The sequence below is a fragment of the Galleria mellonella genome, unplaced genomic scaffold, assembly GCF_026898425.1.
Source record: "Galleria mellonella isolate WM207_F2 unplaced genomic scaffold, CSIRO_AGI_GalMel_v1 utg165, whole genome shotgun sequence".
In the NCBI taxonomy this organism is placed as follows: domain Eukaryota; kingdom Metazoa; phylum Arthropoda; class Insecta; order Lepidoptera; family Pyralidae; genus Galleria; species Galleria mellonella.
Window position 1 is genome coordinate 472,003 of NW_026442009.1, and position 20,590 is coordinate 492,592.

At 31.0% G+C, this 20,590-nt stretch overlaps 1 protein-coding gene across 1 annotated transcript in view; it reads right to left on the reverse strand.

The window, feature by feature from the left end:
• Positions 1 to 16,345: 16,345 nt before the first annotated feature.
• The window catches only part of LOC113519030 (lachesin-like), a 36,360-nt gene continuing 32,115 nt past the window's right edge, over positions 16,346 to 20,590 (reverse strand). Inside the window, exons 9-10 of the mRNA XM_031908070.2 lie at positions 19,965 to 20,051; positions 16,346 to 19,324 (exon numbers count right to left, since the gene is read on the reverse strand). Of these exons, the coding sequence (XP_031763930.1) occupies positions 19,239 to 19,324; positions 19,965 to 20,051 (173 nt within the window). The 3' untranslated portion in view covers positions 16,346 to 19,238. The remainder of the gene's footprint in view (positions 19,325 to 19,964; positions 20,052 to 20,590) is intronic.

Here is a 20,590-nt window from a genome sequence, read left to right on the forward strand (position 1 = left end):
TGACGTAATATCGTACGTTTATGGTTAAGCAGCTGTTCCCGCGGTTTATAGCTCGCATGAATTTGATTAATGCTATAATTACAATTACTTTTAAACTGTTGCATTCGGTTTGCTAAAACCACATGTGGAGCGGACGGGGCTCCAGGGTGCTACATGTGGTATCATCTGCCACCGACTATTGGGGCTTTAATAGTTTGTTTTTAATGGATACTAATGGAATGATAACCTCGCTTGCGCAATCGGTATACACCGGCGGGGCACCAGTTGATGGGTGTTAAATACACCTGGACTTCAGCATGATGGTTTCTAGGGAGGACCACGTGGAGATCGAACTGACAGGGTATATTGCTAGCAATGGGACTAGTAGTCCGCATTACTAACAATCCTTCCCCTCTCGAGCTTTAGTAGTGGGAGTGTATTGTGAGCATTTTTCTATGCCTTCTTAAAATACAGAGGAGGCTAGACTGAAAAGATTTCACTACTAGAAGAGTTGGAAGAGAAGAATTATTGTAGTCAAATGTGAGTCCACAGTTTAGCAGTTAACTATTGCTAATGCAAGCTACTGGTAATATTGAAGTGACGGAATATTATGGGTTATAACTAGAAAGAGGTTGGCAGTATTCAATGGCTTTCTCTGGGATGTGTGATTTCCATGTTGGATTACTTCATGCAAAAACCGATTTCATTAATAATCTACTGGAGAAACAGTATCTTTGTCTTGTTGAACAAAAGCTTTCCCCAATTATTGAAGTCGTAGGTATTAGTTATTAATTTTTGTCAGTAAATTCTCAAAGAAAAGATCCATTTCACTAATTCCCTTTTTCTTTTTGCAACAAAACAATAAATCTAGCTTTCTTGTGTCAAGATAGGGCTAGTCACTGTAGAAATGTATACCGTTAATGCTTTTTCTGTCATTTAGCTAGATTAGCTTACACGATGCCAATAACATTAGATTCTAGATTTTATCCCTTTAGATGGAATCATTAGAAGTGCGTTTCTATCAGTGATATGCATTTAGTTCTTGGCAATATGTTACTAGCAAAGTCTAAATAAATTTTATGTTTTTGAACAATTGATTTAAATCGCTTATATAATTTATATAAGATTAACATGACACGATGTTGTTATCAGAATGTGCTGAATAAATAAATAGTATGCATGCAAATACTTTCAATTTTCCATTAAAAATAGTGTCATGCTTTTAGAGGAATAACATCTACTTATAGATACAATGTTTCTTTACAAATGAGTTTTTCAACTTTCTTCATTTTTATGTTAGTGAATTTCATTTCTACGTGTGCACATAATATGGAAACATAACGCATTTTTGTATATAATAAAAAATATGCGTTTACAAATATAAATAACTATATAGTAAATAAATATATAATACCTAAACTTAAAATTTAATTATGTCAATTTAACTATTGCCAACAAATATGAAATAAAATAATAAAATCCGACCGTTTTTGACACTTAATGCCCCATTTAAAGGATCATCCATATGGGAGAATACTTACTAAAATAAGTTGATAGTTATATAAGTAGGTTGTTTTTTTTTCCGTCTAGATTTGCTCTGTCAGAGTTTATTTTCAGTAGAAAATTCTAAGATTACATATTTAAGAGGATATTCTAAACTTGTTTAAAGACGTAATTATTATATTATATATATTTAAGGACTTAGGACATAAGAAATCCTATTTGAAGTACGATTCAGATAGTGTGATTATGTAACACTTGAAGTGGCCGTACACTTAAGTTGACGTACATAGTAACTTAGCATGTAGCTAAAGTACTGAAGGGCTCCTGAATCTAGTCCAATTACTACAGCCGACTGAGCTGCAGTTTCTATATTTGGTTATCGGCAGTCCAACTTGTAGAACTATTAGATTGCTGGACGTCAGTAACTATTCATTTTCAAGTGCCATGAATACTAAATTCTAAATTAACTTAAAACTCAGTGGTCGAGTGCACCTGGAATACATGTTAGGAATAGTAAGTATATTGTCAAAGAGATAATTGATTGGATATGTAGAGATTTTATTACAATACTAGCTGTACCGGTGGCTTCCTCTGTCGTAATAGTCGTTAATTAATTAATTGGGTAGCATTTAATCTGTAAAAGTATAATGCGATTATTGGACACAAACGCCATTTAGGAGATTATTCGTAAACATTTTGTCTAATTAAAGACGTTCTATGCGATTTATTAGGACAGATACACCAATCAGATAATTAGTTCGATCAATTTCGATGAAACCCTCATTTTTTTAATTGACCTTATATCTAGTTGAATATATAATTTGTATAGAAATTTATATATTCTGTGTTATATACTCTTATATGTCTGCAAACTGTTCAGCTACATAGAATTACTTATTTATTTTCATTGTTTATTTAATATTCTTCTAGCATATCTCGTACTAGCAAATTTTCGGGGAAAAAATATCTGTATAGTACAATGTATACCCTAGGTATATTAGGCACCCTCGCATGTTTCAAAATCATACACATAAATGAGTAAGTATCAACGTAGTAACTTTCTGGCAGTGTAACAATGAAAATGTCATTTTATGAAACGGGCCCGCCTTTGATTAATGGAGTTAGAATGTAACGCTGTTCGGACCTCCTTACTTGTTTATTCATTCTGGTACCCCGTGTCAGAGGGCACAAATATTTATATCGAAATTTATGATAACGTTGTTTTATAGTAGGTATATCGTATCACTTAAAATATACATATGCAATGTTTAACATTTTATACAAGAAAAATATTGATTATGCATTTTAATGCTTTTATATTTACTATTTTTAAGCAATAAGCAAAGCGTGAATATTTAAAATAAACCATTACAACTTTTACTTTGTATAAGTAGTAAACATCTAAACTAATATTTATTAAATAAATCCGTACAGTAAACTTCTGTAGAGACAGAGTATTTACTTTTTACTAGAGATACAAGGATTAAAATTTTATTAAAAAACATAGTATTTCGGTTGGAAAAGGATACAGATGGGGGAAAGAGATTGTTCGTAACGGGGTCTGGCAGCTCTATTGCTAGCAATATACCCTATCAGGTTGACCTCCACGCGGTTTCCGCTGGAAATGATTGTGGTTAATTCTTGTTGATTTCGTTACAGTGAACCATCTGACCTGCTTTCATCATTATCTATCATCTGTCACTAGTGCTTTTCCAGCGTATGCCGATATCACAGGCGGTCTTACAACTCTATTATCATTCATAAAAAAAGGACACAGATTTTTTTTATGCCGACTACGTGGACGGAGATTCGGGCCTAATTAAAAATACAATAATAGTAGGCATACAAACTATTGGACAATGCCTATATGAAATCCTTGTACTACCCTTTAATTCATTGATTATTTAATCAGAATGGTTCAAGATAGAACAGTAACAATAAATGTCGCGAGACATGATAACAAAGCGATAGACAGTTTATGAAACGCCGGCGGGCTTGATAAATGGCCTTAGCTGGTTCGAGGCGGACTGCGGACGTAGGAATTTATGCTTAGCCATCATTGGCAGCTCCACAAACCCCACACAATAATAACACAGCATGTTTATAAAGATATTGTTACCTTTTTAAAGCGTGGTTTTTATGGGATCCGCAGAGAATGTTCGATTAGTAAGCCGCAACGTCACGAGGATTAATGAGGGCTTTATGCCAAAATAACCCGACATTGTTTGAAATCAAAATTTCAATCTCATTGGGTTTTTGTGGGTCGATTAGGGTAATTTACGTAAGAACGATAAAAATAATCGCAATATTTATAAAGCGGAGGTACATAGCGCAAAATTAAAAACGCTCTGTAAATATTTTCAAGGGTTGACTTGAATGAAATTGTATTCCAATATGACGCAGCCCGAGCATTGAGAGTGATGTTTAAATAGGCTGCTAATCCCACCAATATTGAAATATCTGCGACAATATTCAGGCGGTAAGCTGTGATCCGCTTTTATTAAAACATCGTACTATGTGAGAAATGACAGAAAAAATATGTTATTTATGGTGTATGAACTCGGAATATAGAATAATATTTATTTATTAAATAATTTAATATATAAATTCTGTTGACTTAAAAAAGAAGAAAAAATATAGACTTCTGCCAAGCATAGGCTCGTGCTGCATTATTTATGTACACAAACGCGTTTTGTACATAAATAAAGCAGCACGTGCATTTTTTTTTATAGGTGATGTAATAGTAACCCCACCCGCGCTAACGGTATACACCGGCGGGGCACCGGTGAAGGATGATAGATGGGATGAAGCAGGTCAGTTAGTCCATCGTGACAAAATCAAAAAGAATTATTTACAATGGTTTCCAGGAGAAACCACGTGGAGATCGACCTGATAGGACAGGATAGGGGTTGTCAAACTCCATTGCTAACAATCCCTTTCCCCCCAAACGCGTGCATTTAATTATTAATTTGTTTAAAGTAATGATTTAAAAATAGTACTGACGTTAGGGGGGCATCGAGACTGAAGACGGCGCCAAGGTCTAAAAGGGGCGGCGAAGTCAGAAAGAGGCACCGAGGAAATTTAAGAGATCGGTGGCTATGAAATAAAACTTGTGTCATTATAGGGGAATCCAACCCGTGTATTAACAGTTCCACAACTTTGCAATTAAAATACATTTGTATTAAAGCGACTTACTAAATTATACGTCTTTACTGGTCAATGCTCAATTAACAACTGTCAACTGTTGGTCGTTACTTCTAGTTTTTATGTTGACTATTTTTGGCAGGTAAATAATGATTCTGGAAATAACAAATCACCATTTTGAAGTTAAATCAAATCAGCAACGGTGGCACTTGACAACAGTTATGTTGTGATACAAATATAATAAAATATTGGTATACTAAATGTAAAGATGCTAACATAAGAGTAATTGAATTTGGAAGCTCGGATGGACAGTGTGGATAATATGGTGACTTTTGAAGGAGGTAATCTTATTTTTATTGTCAACAGATAAACGTTGTAAAAAAGTTGTCCAGAGGGGCATAGTGGTCTACCTGGCACTTTATAAGACAACCCTATTCAGATCGATTTTAAGTTGTTAGAGTTAGTATAATTTGTAATATTTACTAGCCTGTTATCAAGCATTAAATCTATCCTAGGTAGATGATTCTTAATAGATACTTTTTCATCTTCTTTAAGTTTCTCATAGATAATTATTACTAAATCTTATTACTAAAAATATCTATAGGTACTATAATAATTCCTAATGATAACATTTGTCATAATATAGTAATGGTTCATAACATAACGATGCTCACTTAGTTTGCTGATAATGGGTAGTTTAATAGTGCCACTAAATCTAATTTAGTATAAGTATAATGTAATGCATAATTTTCTCTAAGACGTGGTGATTCCTTTTATGTTTTCACGTAACTAGTATTAATGGTTCGGAGCGAGCCACCTTGCACAGATTCTGTCATTTGCGAACTATTAGATCGCTCTCGTTTTATTAATTGCATGACTTATGATTTATTTCATGAAGTTACATTTATGATAGACATTTTATGTAATCATTCTAAAAATTGTGAAAATAAAACTTTTTAAATTATAATATTAATAAATTTAAGCTTCATATTAATTACTTTATTTATAAATGAGTAAAAAATAAATATTCAATAAGTGTAGCTATACTAAATAATTAAAGTATGAAAAAAACTAAACTTTTAGAAATTTAAGAGGCTTAACTTATTATTAACTTTATATTTTTATGATAATTTGTGTTTGAACTACCTATATAGGCAACCGTTAGTATCATAATATAATATTTTATTTATTTACACTTTATTATACACACTAATAATACATACAGAAATATAACAATGGACAGTAAATGTACAAAGGCGAGCTTAACTCTGCAAGAGTTCTCTTTCAGCAAATCCAAAGTGGAAAGGAGCATCATTACGTGTGTGCATAATCATAAAATTCAATAAATGGATTAGATTATGTGTGGTGCAGGTATTTATTTTAATTTCAATATTTGTATTTTTTATTTCAATATTTATATAATTCGAATAAGGGTAAGAGTAAATAGGATAAGGTAAGTGTCATTGACGTAGTTAAGTAACTGAATTATTTTAATACCTTGTAGTATGTTAATGCGATAAATAATTGTTATGAATTTTGACACCCAGTAGGTAGGTAATATTTGGTCTGAAGAAGGTTAAAGACTAGGTACTATTTATCTTAATTAATCAATAGGACTTGATTATGCAAACAGAAATAGTTATATAATCTTTAAGATTTAAATAGATATAAAGTTTTATTTATGTTTAAAAAAAATAAGAAACATTGTAGCAGGTGCCCATATTTAAAAGAGCTAAAAAGGAAGTGATTATTTTAATGGTAGCCGGGGATGTTTTAATAACGTTGGCTGTTTTTATCTTTAATGTGATGTATTCGAAAATGATCCTTCGTAGAATTATTTTTCGTATTAAACTGTAAGCAATCATATTATGTTGTATACATATTATCAGCCTTAGTAAAATTTCAACCTAATTCAAAATTGGGAAAATGAATTTTTGTAAAGTACCGACCTAAAAGGGGTAGGTTTTATTACTTCATCATTATCGTCATCATGTCCGTCGTTATCTGTCTGCTTTTATTACTTAGTTGACAAAAATACATTTTCCTATTATTGCCTTCAGATTGATTGAGTGACTGATTTACGATGATAAGTACAGACGAAACTGCTAGGATTAGAAACTTTAAATTTTAAATTTAGCTTTCTTTTATATGCGGGCGTAGAAGTAGACAAAATCGGGCATTAAGAAGAAAGTATTTCCAAAATTCCCACGGAGACAGGAAATTAGCTCGTAAATTACCATATAGTCATGGTAAGCAGACATATGTACTAAATGGTTTGTTAATGTATTACAAAGACTATTTAGTTTGATACTTGAAATTATTTATATATTGTTATATGATTTGAAATAATAAAGAAGCTGGAAAGGTGGTAACTATTGCTTAAAGAGATGAATTTCATAAAATACAGTAATGTTACCTCCCATATGTTAGTAGTTGTAAGAACTAAGGCTTCTTTTAATTCTTAAGGACTTGTTCTAATAATTTTACCGTCATCAAGTAATTTTACTATCATACACGAACAGACCCACATATTTGAGTAAGTCTGCTTGCTAATACTACCTACATATGCTCTAGGTTTGCACTGTCAAAGGTTTTTTGAAAGTACCCTCGAGAATAAGGAACGTGGGGATTCTGTAAGAAAGTAGTCGTCGAATTTGTATTTTATATATATATTAAATTCGAAGAAGGAGGACTCTTTCATTTAATATAGACATTTTACAAGTAAGAACACGTAAACTTATTTTTTAAGCACCATTTTCACCTTGAAGAAGATTTTCGGAAGTAGTCGAAACAGTTTTAGGAAACTAGAAACAAGTTCCTAGTATACATAATTATTATTTTATAATATAATTATTATATTATATTATACACAAAATTATTATACATCGTTAAAAATGGACATAAGTTTTAAGTTTTAACTTTTTCACTTGAAAAATGAATTTTAAATGTAATTAAGTAATGTAATCTCCAACATCAAAGTATAATAGATGTTTTCTTCCACGAATACTCAGGTTATGGAATAAGTTCCCTGCCGAGGTTTTCCTAAGAGCCTACAGCATGGAGTTCTTCAAAAGGGGGCTAAAGAGGTTTCTTCAGGGTCGGCAACGCACGCGTAATACCTCTGGTATTGCAGGTGTTCATGGGCTACGGTAATCGCTTACCATCAGGTGGGCCGTACGCTTGTTTGCCACCTCAGTGGTATAAAAAAATATACAATATATTTAACCATGCAATATGTATTATCTATATATGAGACACTTATTTATTTTCCAAAGGTATAAAAGTTCAAATTGAAATTATCAATTACTATATTTAATTTAATTAACGGATGTTAGTTAAAGTATGTTCATGGGATATCTATATCTTACATCAATTCTTTTGTTCATGAAACAAATATAAAAGTACTATAAGCGTCACAATATATTATGATGACTACAGTGCCTTCCATGTAATGGTTTACGGACTTATTATTTTTCATCAGGTGAACCGTCAGATTGTTTAAAGTTACATAAAAAAACATTACAACCATTGTAAGATTGAAGTAAAGGTTAGACTAGTGAAGCTTTGTGAAATATAGTTGTGTATCAAGTATTATGGTATCTAACAATGCGGTTATTATCGTTTTCATATGTCATAAATCCTATTAAGATTAAGAAGACCGTGACGTTTGATGTTTGTGCAAAAGTAAATTAGTTAGAATACCAGGCTGAATACTTGCAAAGATCTCGTTAATTGAAGATAAGCGTACAATACGAATTAATTGGATTAATCAACGTGCCAGCATTCATCAACGTGTCATCACAAACCGGAGACGCGTTTATTGTAGACGAATTATATACATTGTTTATGTGACTAGAAACCCCTATGTAACCAGAACGTGTTCGTCGTCCTTAAATCGATGTTTTGAGATGCCTTTTTTGGATTCTACTTATGTGGTGAACAAACAACAGTAAATTAACTTGAACCACAAAAACTTTTTCAATCAACCTATTTTATCTACATGTAGATATTTATCATAATTGTGTTACATTGTTCAGCGTGGTCTATAACTGGGTATAGTAGATAATAGAATAGAATAAAATTTTATGATGTTATTACAATATAATAAGCTTAATAGGTATAACATATCTACGTTGACATCAATATTGTTTGTGTTTAATAAAGGATACCTATGTCAATAGGGATTGGGGTGTAAATAAATACAACGATTGGGAGGGTCTCCCACCACGGGGAAAACATACTGTAAGCGCACAAAAACATTACTTCACGACACCGCGACAGCGCCGCGTAAATAAATCCTTGTAAACAAAATTGTAACTGTCATCGATATCGTACTTTATGATTGGAACACTGAAGGCAACAAGAAATTCAAATCGTACAAAAATGACCGCGAACCCTTTTCAAACAACCAATATTATACTTATGTATAACAATACTAAAACACACCCTAAATCCTTTCAAGCCGTTGGACAATGACTTTGACGGTGTGCTATTATTATATTTTATTTTCCCTCACGACTCCTTATTATTTTTATACTTTTCTTCATAGGAGGATATCGGCTATAAAAAACGAAATGTTTCTTGCCTGATTGAACCTTCGCACGACGCGTTTTTTATTTCCTAAAGCAGTATTTTGTACATTCGCTTTACTGTAGGGTTATTTTTGGTAGATATTTTTTATTAGCGAAATAAAATTTTATAATACTATAATAATATAAGGTGATAATATATTTTTCCATATTTTTGACAGTAGGTTAAGAATAAAATACTTTGAATAGGGGGGAGTTCCAATGAAAGACAATTTTCTTATTTTATTAAGTGATCGTACTACAAAGGAGTAAATAAACTTAATCAAGTGCAACGCTAATCAATAATTTTCAATAATTTATAAATATGTTTTTGTTTGTAAATAGACTAAAAAATTATCTACGATTTATATATTTTTATTTAATGTATGGCATTAAAATCCTTAACTAGGTTTGAGACAGACACAATTGGTAGACTGTAGAGTAATGTATGATCCTCAGATGAAGCATAGCGAATTTCACAAACTATTCTAATGATAGAACATTAATATAATAATAATTATGTACAGAATGTGCGCGTTATTTTATATATATTAAATCAAGGAGCATTTGATTTAAATTTGCCAGAAATAAATAGTTAATTACGTTAACCATTTTGAACCATGGCGTCTTGGAATTGAGTCGTATAATACGATTGGATTGGATATATCCAATAAAGGGTTGTTTATTCACCTATTGGACTCATTATTTAAGAATTAAATCATTTTTCTTCTAGAAATAAATCACAAATTATAATCTAATTGTTTTTATATTCATATGCTGCATTATGCAGAAAAATACTGTGTTATAATTTTCGGAGAAATGAAGTTTGTTTTGCACATTAAAAGCAATTATTATATTTATTACACTCCTGTTTTTAACGTTAGGCGTGAATATAAGATTGAATCAGGTGAGTTTTTTAATAGGTCTCGATAATCTAGGAAATCTCAATTTCATCATGTCTCTTATATAAACAACATAATAGAATACGTAAATTAAGGGGGGAAGGGAATGTTAATAATGGGATCTAACAGCACCATTACTAACAATATACCTTATCAGGTCGACCTCCACGTGGTTCCCCCTAGAAACCATCGTGGTTAATTCTTGTGAAATTCGTTACGATGGGCTAACTGACCTGTTTTCATCCTCACCTGTCATCTATCACGGGTACCCTGCTAGCGTATACCGATAGCGCAGGTGGGGCAACCATTCCATTATCATCCATAAAAAAAAAAACGTAAATTAACATTGATTTTTCTTCCATTTAATTCAACATCTTATCTTAAGACGGACTTTTAGTTTTATAAATACTCGTTTCCAGAACGCGCTTTGAATGAATGGCGAGTGATAAATGATATTATACGTTAACCTACTGGAAAAGTCATTAGTAGAGTCACGGTATCGTAGCAGATAGCCCTGCGGCAACTCTGAGTCAATTTAATCTGATTTCATAGTTTTTGTTTAAAGTTTTTCTGATTGATCGTAGTATAGAAGTAGGTAACTCTATTCATTTATAAACATTTCTTTAGAATACTTTTATTTAATTTTAGTTCTCTTTATTTTTTTATGCAGGGTATAGACACCTTACTCCTCAGGAATGGCAACGCATGGAGGGTATCATGGGTGAAACAGTATTCTCTATTATGTCCATGGCACTGTTCATGTTTATAGGCGACGGTTACCGCTTTCCATCAGGTGGGCCGTCAGTTTGTTTGCTATTCTAAGTTGCATAAAAAAAATGGAATAACAAAATAGTTGATTGCCAACCTGATAGAAAGTGGTACCTATCGTCCACTGGTTATGGATAGCGTGTAATATACAGTGGTGCCGATGATACCCGATGCGTTGTCTTTTCAGAAGACTAGAGTGTTATGTATCTGTATTATGTAATTTTACTCGCTTAATTATGATTGAATACTTATATTGGGTAATTCAAATAATTAATGTTTGGTAAATGAAATTGGTAGAATAAATGTAACTTAAATACTATAAGGATATAGATCTCTCATTGTTAGTGCTTTGAATAACTCAAATTAAATGCGGTAAATTGTAGATTATACATATAATTTACTAGGATAATTTTCAGTAAGGGTTTAAAAATTATTGAAGCTTGATAGGATGAGAAATGGTTGCCACTTTTTAGAGCGATGCTTTCGTAATATTAACCGCAGAGGTGGTGGTGCATCATCAACATCATCATCATCTCATCTGATCATAGCTATTATCTATTCACTGCTGAACATAGGTCTTCCCCATAGACTGCCATAAACACAGTGTTGCACAAACACTAATTATAATTATTGTATTCCAACAACACTATTCAAGCTCTGTTAATAATTAGTTTTAAGGTGTTATCTCTCTTTTTTTAGATTAATTACAAAGACCAGAATATATTTACGAAGCTATTTCGACATAGAAATGGACAAGATGGCGGCAACTACTCAAGTATTCTTTTTATTACCTTAAAACTCTTCAACAGTAATAGAGTAATAACGTAGGAACTAAGCAATAATTTAAACCGATAGTCTGATAAATGTGCTATAAATTGATGGTTTATTTTACAATGAAGCGCTCTCGTTGGCACAGCAAAATAACCACGGTTTATGGCTAATATACCGAAGACGGCTCGCAGCGAGGAACTTAGTTGCATTTTGCATAAAATCGATAGACTTATAGGGCGCTCGTAACAATATGCTATGAATGAGTTTACCTATGTCTTACTGAACTTTAAATATTGATTAAATATCTTATAACAATAGAATTAGGTGTATATACGTATACTGTATAGAATTGCGTATTTTTAAATATATTCAATAGAATCGTGCTTAGATGAATTATGATGTTAATGTCATTTTTATAGCATTTTTTTTAAAGTTACTGATAAATTGTGGTGGAAAAGACAGATTTAATGCTATAAGCATTCGATACTAGTCAACATTTAGGAGGTTTTTTGCAGAGTTAGATAATCGATGACAATATAATAATAAAATAAAATAATTTATAAAAATAATAATTAAATAATTTATATTATAAAATAATTTATAGTTTAGTGTAATATGGTAAATTACGTAAATAATATAATTTTATAAGAAATATGTAGTCGAGAAATTAACAGAGAGATAACTTTGTTTCTACTTTGTACTAATAGTTTTATTATACATTTAAATATTCATATAACGGGCAGATATTTTATATAAGACATTATATTAAACATCTAATTAAATATTATATTATTATAGTAAACAGACATGTAGTACTTTGTACTAAGTCTACGAAACAGATTGACTGAGAGAGGTCATCTTTGCCGTGAATATTTTACAACACAAAGGAGTTTACTGAACTGAAGAAGTTCTATACTAGAAAATCAATTAATTTTGTACGGTAATTGTCTTATATATACATAGGAAATATTGTAAAGTAATGAAAGTAGAATCACAAACTTTTCGTGAGAAAGATAAATAAGCATAATGCTCCCCCCCCAACCCCGTTATATGAGAATTGCACTATTAGACGTAAAAAGAAATGAAAGAATATCATGAGCAACAAGAAAAATATAAAGCGCTTTTTGAGTCTTTTATTATATTTATTTTCTGCACCTACAAAAACTTGTCCTGAACTCAAATATATGTTGTTTTCTATGTTGATAATTTCACAGAAGTTTCGGAAAATATCTGAAGTAGAAAAAAGAGCAGTTTTAGTTTTATTATTGAAGTACTACATTTTTCAGTTAGAGGGTATGAGAATATGGTCGTAATGTAGTAATTTTTTTATTCAACATGAAATGAGAAACTAGCTAATTACTCGTTTAATGGAAAGTACCGTTGTCTGTAAATAAGAACAATACTATGGATATAATTTTCTTTTGTGTTTTGTGAATTGATGTTATGCCTCCGTACCTTGTAATTACACTGTTATATCCTTTTAGTCTTTAAACCGATCCACAGAGGAGGGAAATTTGGAAAGGGATTGTTATTAATGGGAACTCTATTGCTAGCAATGCTTCCTATCAGGTCGACCTCCACGCGGTGCCCCTGGAAACCATCGTGGTTATTTCTCATGGAATTCTTCACGATGGGTTAACTGACTTGCTTTTATCCTCGGCAATCACTTTTCACTGGTGCTCCGCTAGTCTATACCGATAGCGCAGGCGAAGTTACTATTAATTATTATTCCATTATCATCCATTAAAAAAAATACCGATCCACAGTTGCTTTGAGATATAAATACAAGTAGGACATAGGTACTCAAACAGACGACTTTTGTACAAGGTCTCTCTCTGTATATGTTACATAATAGAACAAGGGTTCCTAAACTTTTAAGATAACGGAGCACCCACCAAATACTTTTTATTTTATGGAACCCCATATGATATGATTATAAATCAAAAACACTGTAATTTAAATAAGAACAAAAGCTTTTATTAGATATATTATAGAGTATAACATTTTATAGTTTCCTTTAATTTTTTAGTGTGAAGAAAGAAATTATTTCAATGTATAAATAATTTCGCAGAACACTGGTGACTTTTTTAAGGAACCCCTAAGTTCCGCGGAACCCACTTTAGGAATCGCTGTAATACAATATATTCTACGACTTCTTAAGCTATTTCTATATAACTGAAGTTTCCAGTTTGAATAGAACGACTACAATAATACATAATAGGATTACACCATTTAGATATGAAGCACGTCTCGCAATATGTTATAGACTAGAAGATATGTCCTTTTGCGAAATAATTACAATTTAATTCTATTAAATTTTAATGACAAAAGCTTAATAAAAGGTATGAATACGATGAAAGGAATACGAAACAGATATCTATGTAATATGAAAGTAGAATGTTGTAGGTCTATGAAACGAATTATTGTAGAAAGTACATTGAAAGAGCCTTTATGGTTAAAACACAGCGTAGTTCTTTGTTCTGTGGTTTTGTCATAAAGAAAGACACTGTACTATTGAAGGAAGAAGTAAAAAGACTTCAGTATGAGTACGGTAAGGACAAAGGCCTTTAGAACTCAATTTTTTACTGAACTAAGTTGTTCATATAATAATAAATTCTGCTACCATTAGTATGTGTGTGATTGCCAACACTCGAAGATAGACCACCGCTATTATTGACAGAAGTTCCACGACCTTCCATATTAGCCTTCAATCTCCCACTGCCATTTTGTTTACGCACGTTTTGCGACACGTATTTTACCTCTAAACAAGGCATCTTCAGGCAAATAATTAGATTGCTGTTCAGAGCCAAGTGTTATTACTGCTCGGCATCTAAACTGCGATGTTTTTCAGAATTAAACATAATAATTCTAATCAAATAGTTTTAGAAATTACTTCTCCGCATATCCTTAAGGCACTTGACGTGAAGATAGACATCTTACTATTATTATAAATATGAAAGCGAGTTTTTTTGTTATATGCTTATTAGTGTCTTAATGGTTTCGTCAAAAATCATGAAAAATATTTGGGATCGAGAAGAAAATAGTTGTCAATCTCTGTTATGCGGACAAAGTCGCGGGTAAAATATATCAATAATGAAGCAATATAAGATCCATTTTGTTAATATCTAAGGGAATTAAGAGACAATAAGCTTATTTAACGTGGATGTTGTAAGATTTATCAGCTAATTAGGAAGCAAGAAAGAAAGGATTAATTACTTATTCATTTGTCAGAATTTGATTATCGTACTAAACGAAAATATTACATTGTTCGTTTGTTGCCTTTATATAAGAGAGTTGCCTATTGAAGTACGAAGCCCTAACAATGATTAAATGTATATTTTTGCTGTGTATGTATGTTTGTATAATTATTTTTAGTATAGTGTTTGTATAATTATTAGTATTTAGTATTGCTTAGGTAGTTATTTAGATTAGTCGATTTCATAAGTCCTTTCTAATCGTATTCGTAATATTAGTGTTTTTCAACATTTCATAATTTAAAATTCTCTAATGCAGGTTACGAATTTAAAATAATTTCAAATATTATACTACTTTTGGATAATAGTTTTAGTAGTAACAAATAGAAAATGCTTATAAAAGTGTACAAAAATGTGTGCAAATCGTTATTAAAATTCACTTGATAAGATTTGGCGATAGAACAGCAATATAGCGTGTGGCAGGTACATCGCTTAACATTTTGAATAGCATATATAACGAAATTTAAAACCTAAAAAGTTTCATTCTCTGCTATTAAAAAAAATATTTGATTTATTTTTAGTATTTCTATTTCTTTTATCCAAATTTGTATGTTTATTTTGGACAAAACATTGGTTATTCATAGAGTATAAATATTTATATTATGTATACGGTAGTAGTTTTAATTATATTTTGTAAAGATATTTCTATATTCCTTTTTAGTTAAAAATGAAAAAGCTGTAGAGAACTACAGCTTTAAACGTTTTCTTTTTTAATCAATATGGAAATCATGTATTGATTTAGGAGTTTAGGTACCTAATAAATGTACCTTATAAATAGTATTTAAGTTTTAGGAGTTCAATAGAAAATTACTTACCTGTATACAGTAGTCTAATAAATATTGTAGAGAGAGAAGGGATTTTTAGTAATGGGACTTAAAATCTCTATTGTTAGGAATATATCCAATCAGGTTGAAATCCACGAGATTCACTTTAGAAACTATCGTGGCTAAATATTGTTCAATTCGTCACGATGGCAAAATTGACTTGCTTCATCCTCACCTGTATTATCTCTCATTGGTGCTTTGCCAGCATATACCAATAGTATAGTAGGGGTTACCTCATCCATTTTCATTCATTAACATTTTCGTTACATTTTATCAAATAAAAAAAGGCAAAGAAGTTTTTTAATATTTTTTTATGGCATTTCTATTACGTTGCGCTCTGTAATATTCATTTACATAGTAACTTTTTCATATAACATTACAGTGGTTTTTCGGCAATCAGGTATTTATTACCGCATTCATTAAAATATGTAAAAGATGCATATTTATAGTAAAATTTTTATTTAAATGCAAAATGAGGAAATGCAGTTTTTGACTTTGCGTTAAAGTTCTTTGTTATGTTTACTACACAAATAAATATGTACTTATATTGAGTTTATTCAGAGTAAAGAATTTTTTGTCAAAAATTATGAATGGACAAAACAATTTAAATGAAGTACAACTCTTTTCCAAAACTTTTTTTATTAGAATTTTACATAATCAGCTAACTTTAACGATTACTATACATTTTAACGCGCAAATGGATATATAAGATATATAACATTGACATGTCTTTTTGGTAGGATATATGTGTGAGGTTTTATGAAAATCATAATACAAAATTACACATGTACTTATAGTAATATTATTATAACAAGAGGTTAAATAAACAGTCAGTAGGGCAGGAGCTTATGAGTAATTACGACCAATTCACATATACATTAGACAATAAAAGATCAAAAAAAGTACACAGCATAGAAACAGAATTATGATTTTATTGCCCCTTGAATCAATTATACATTTTTATTTAAATATTGATTGTAGAAACATCTGTTGACTTTATAAATGAAATCGTAATAGTTATGATGATTTGTATTTTCTGGATATGTGTGAGTATAGCCATACTCAGTCATAGTTAATTAATTAATTACTTTTAATTAGTTAAGTTATTTATTAGTTAAAAATAAAACAATTCGTTATTAAATTCATAGTTTGTTGATTTGTGAGTGAAGACTTATGTGTTAAGTTCACTGTAAATATTGAATTACAAGCAGATAAGTATTTTATTATTACATATTTTTATTTAAAAGCACACCATATTGTCTTTATTGCAGATATAATGAATCTATTTACAACATGGGTATCTATTAATCTGTACAAAAAGATAGGTACTTTTGTAATAATATAAAATCAAATGAGCAGAGAATTTGAAAAAGGCCGGACAAAAGTCTGGACATATACAGACGTATCTAAACGGACATTAATCCTATATGTAATTTGTTAATACAATCAACATCACTAATATAAGTAATATCACCAATGATATAGTTAATAGATTTGAAGCTAAATATTATTTATTGTTCTTGTATTTGTGTTACTGTCATAGCATGGTATAATAATATACAATGTAAACTTCCTTCTCATAATGAAACAAAACTTCGCTTTCCTTAACTAAATATTTACACGTTTATACTATAGTATACATAAATTATCTAGGTATATCTTTACTAATATTAAAAATATGAAAGTGAATTTATTTGTTACATCTTGGCGACTTCACAGCTAAACTCATCGTCGTCAAATTTGTCATATATGTAATATTTTGCATGGAGTAGAATATAGGATACTTTTATCTCGATCACGCGGGCGAAGTTCCAGGCACAGCTAGTATCTACATATATGAACATTTCAACAACATTGTGTTTATATAATACATTATGTACACAAGCTGTAGAATACCAAAGGCAAGATGACGACGACGAGCGAAATTTTGAGAACCAGAAAATAGGCGCGGAGTTATTGTACTTACACGGGACGTTGTTTTGAATTGTATCAAACTGTTTTTACGTTAATGTACATAAATACAGATTGAAGTCAAAAGAATTCATGCATTCAATTTTTAACTCTAATTAGGGTATTGCATTTGATCGTCTTAAGTTTATCAAGATTTTAAAACTCAGGTGTTTGATAAGCCGTTTTGTTATCTAGAGACATCTTATTAAGTTATACAACTATGTCATTTAATTAGGTACCTACTGAAACATTGTTATCGGTTGTAAAATGGAGATTGTTACTACAGTACCTCTAAGTGTTTCTATAAATTTTCATTAGGATTGTTGAAGTTATGTAGTGATTTCACAATGTAACATATTATGTGTATAGGAATAAAGAGGTTTCGCTTTACGAGAAGCGAATGTTTTGTGGAATGTATTCGGAAATATAAAATCAATTTATAATATTAAGTTAATATTTTTTATTGTTCTTGACTTCTTTTAACTAAAAAATCAAAGAAATAAAACTATATGTAGCGAAGATTTCTATATGTAAGTAATGTGTTTATTACGGGGAGAAAGGGATTGTTAGTAATGGGGTCTACTTGTCCCATTGCCAGCAATACACTCTATCAGGTTGACCTCAACGCGATTCCCCTTAGAAATCATCGTGGTTAATTTTAGTGGAATTCGTTACGATGGGCTCACTGACCTGCTTTCTCCGTCACCTATCATCCCTCACTGGTGTATACCGATTCCAGCGTATACCGATAGCGCAGGGGGGGTTACCATTCTATTACCACCCATTAAAAAAATGTGTTTCTTGCTACAAGCAGTATTAATAGATATAAGATATGCTATGAATAGTGACGTGACGTGACGTGCTAAGCACATCAATATCGTGTTCTATTAAACATACTTTCTATATCTACTCTAGATTACGTGGTACTACACATTTGGAATTTGCAAATTCTATTAATTTTACATCATTATTAGATATGGCACATTTATCATAAAAATCTATCAGTCTTCTGTATCAAGTAACAGTTTAATATGTACAGTTAATATGTAGTTCTTTACATAGATACAATATTTTCATATAAAAAACTTAAACTCCGGTTTCGATGTTAATAGTTAGTTAAAATTTACAATTTTGCTTTTAATTAAACAAATTTTTGAAAACTCACTGCAATCCTTTGAACATAATGTCATGGAATATAAATACAAATACAAGAAATAAGTTTTATTTTGTATTTTATTTTTCACATCCACTAGATAATTTTTTATTTACCGATGGTAAAGAGTGTAATTTTTTTTATAATAAAAATATATGTTTAATGTACTAGTATTATATATTATTGACACTAAATAATTAACTATAATAACTTTTTCTATATGCTAGTTTTTGCTACAATACAATATTGATATGACTCGGTATTAATAACTGATCTAATTCAGAAGACTGCAGTGGTTTCCTCTAAAACCTGAATACATTAAATATCAAGCCGGTAATTTATCACTATTAGGCTTTATCGTATTTTTTAGCACGTTCATTATCTTGGCACTATTTTAGTTTTATGTTTACGAAGCATTGATGTCAGCTGATGATAAGCATGGCCATTATTGTGACGAGAAATACACCTTGAGTGATTGAGGCTCCTGAAGATGGAGTGGTCTGGAAATCTGGATATAAATGTAAAGAACAAGAACATCTTTTTATTTCTAAATTTAGGATTATTTCTATGATCGACTCGCCATCGACAGAGAGTTCATTCTCATACTTTAAAGCCTAGGTGGTCGTGTACAGCGCGGTTTAAGATATGTATCCTCCCATGTTCAGGTTATGGAATGAGCTCCCTGTTGTGGTTTTTCTAAAAGATTACAGCATGGGGTTCTTTAAAAAACGGGTAAAGAGGTTTTTTTAGGGTCGGCAACGCGCACGTAATGCCCCTGGTATTGCAGGCGTTTATAGGCTACGGTAACTGCTTATTATCAGGTGGGCCATATACTCGTTTGACACCTTAGTGGTATAAAAAATGTTGCAGTTCCGTTAAAAACATCTAAAAATATATTTTTTATTTATTTATGTATTTTAATTATTTTTTATATATTTAAATTTATTTATGTACATATAAGATACTAAGATTCATTAGTTTATTCAGTATTTAAAAAAGATGAGTAAATATTTATTAAAGAATTTTTTTTTGTAGTAATATCGATTACTTTATTATGTTGATTATAGTGTTATATGTATAACTACGTAAAGTTATTATTAATTTTAAGAAATATTGAAATGGCATTATAGATATCAATCGAATCTTACCAGCATTTTCCTTCAATTCTTCAGCCTCATAGTCTCCGAGGACTCTATTCTCCGCAGAGCTGTCCTTCCATCTATTCTTTTGTTTAACTGCATAATCAAAAGTCAATACTTAATATAACAGAAGAATCACATATGAACATATAGTGCCATAAAAAATCTTATATTGCATTAAAAGACCATGAAAACGACGCTTTCAAGCTTGAACAAAACATATGATGCTATAAAGAATATAAAGGAAAGCCTAAATCTATAACAATAAGAGGGCACATTGGAAGTCAAAGCCCAAACAAAATCGCTTTTCCCACAATAATATTACTAAAGACCCAATTGTACGGAAGCATTGGGCCGCGGCGGCAAAACCAATAAATACAAAATCCAGATTTCCTTTCTCGCTCGGTGGCTGCAGTCGAGCACGATGAATATATAAAAGGCACGTGGTACTGTCTCAACTTTAGCACCAATTGCCTTTCTAATCGCGGTTTACGTGCCAAAATTGAAATTCTAAATTTCGTAATAGCCACTCCGATACAGTGAGTGTCGAATTGATCATGAAAAATTAATCCGAAATTTCCGATTTGATCGGCCCTGGAAGGGTTTCATTAGAAACTTTGAGGGCTCTGTTTGGA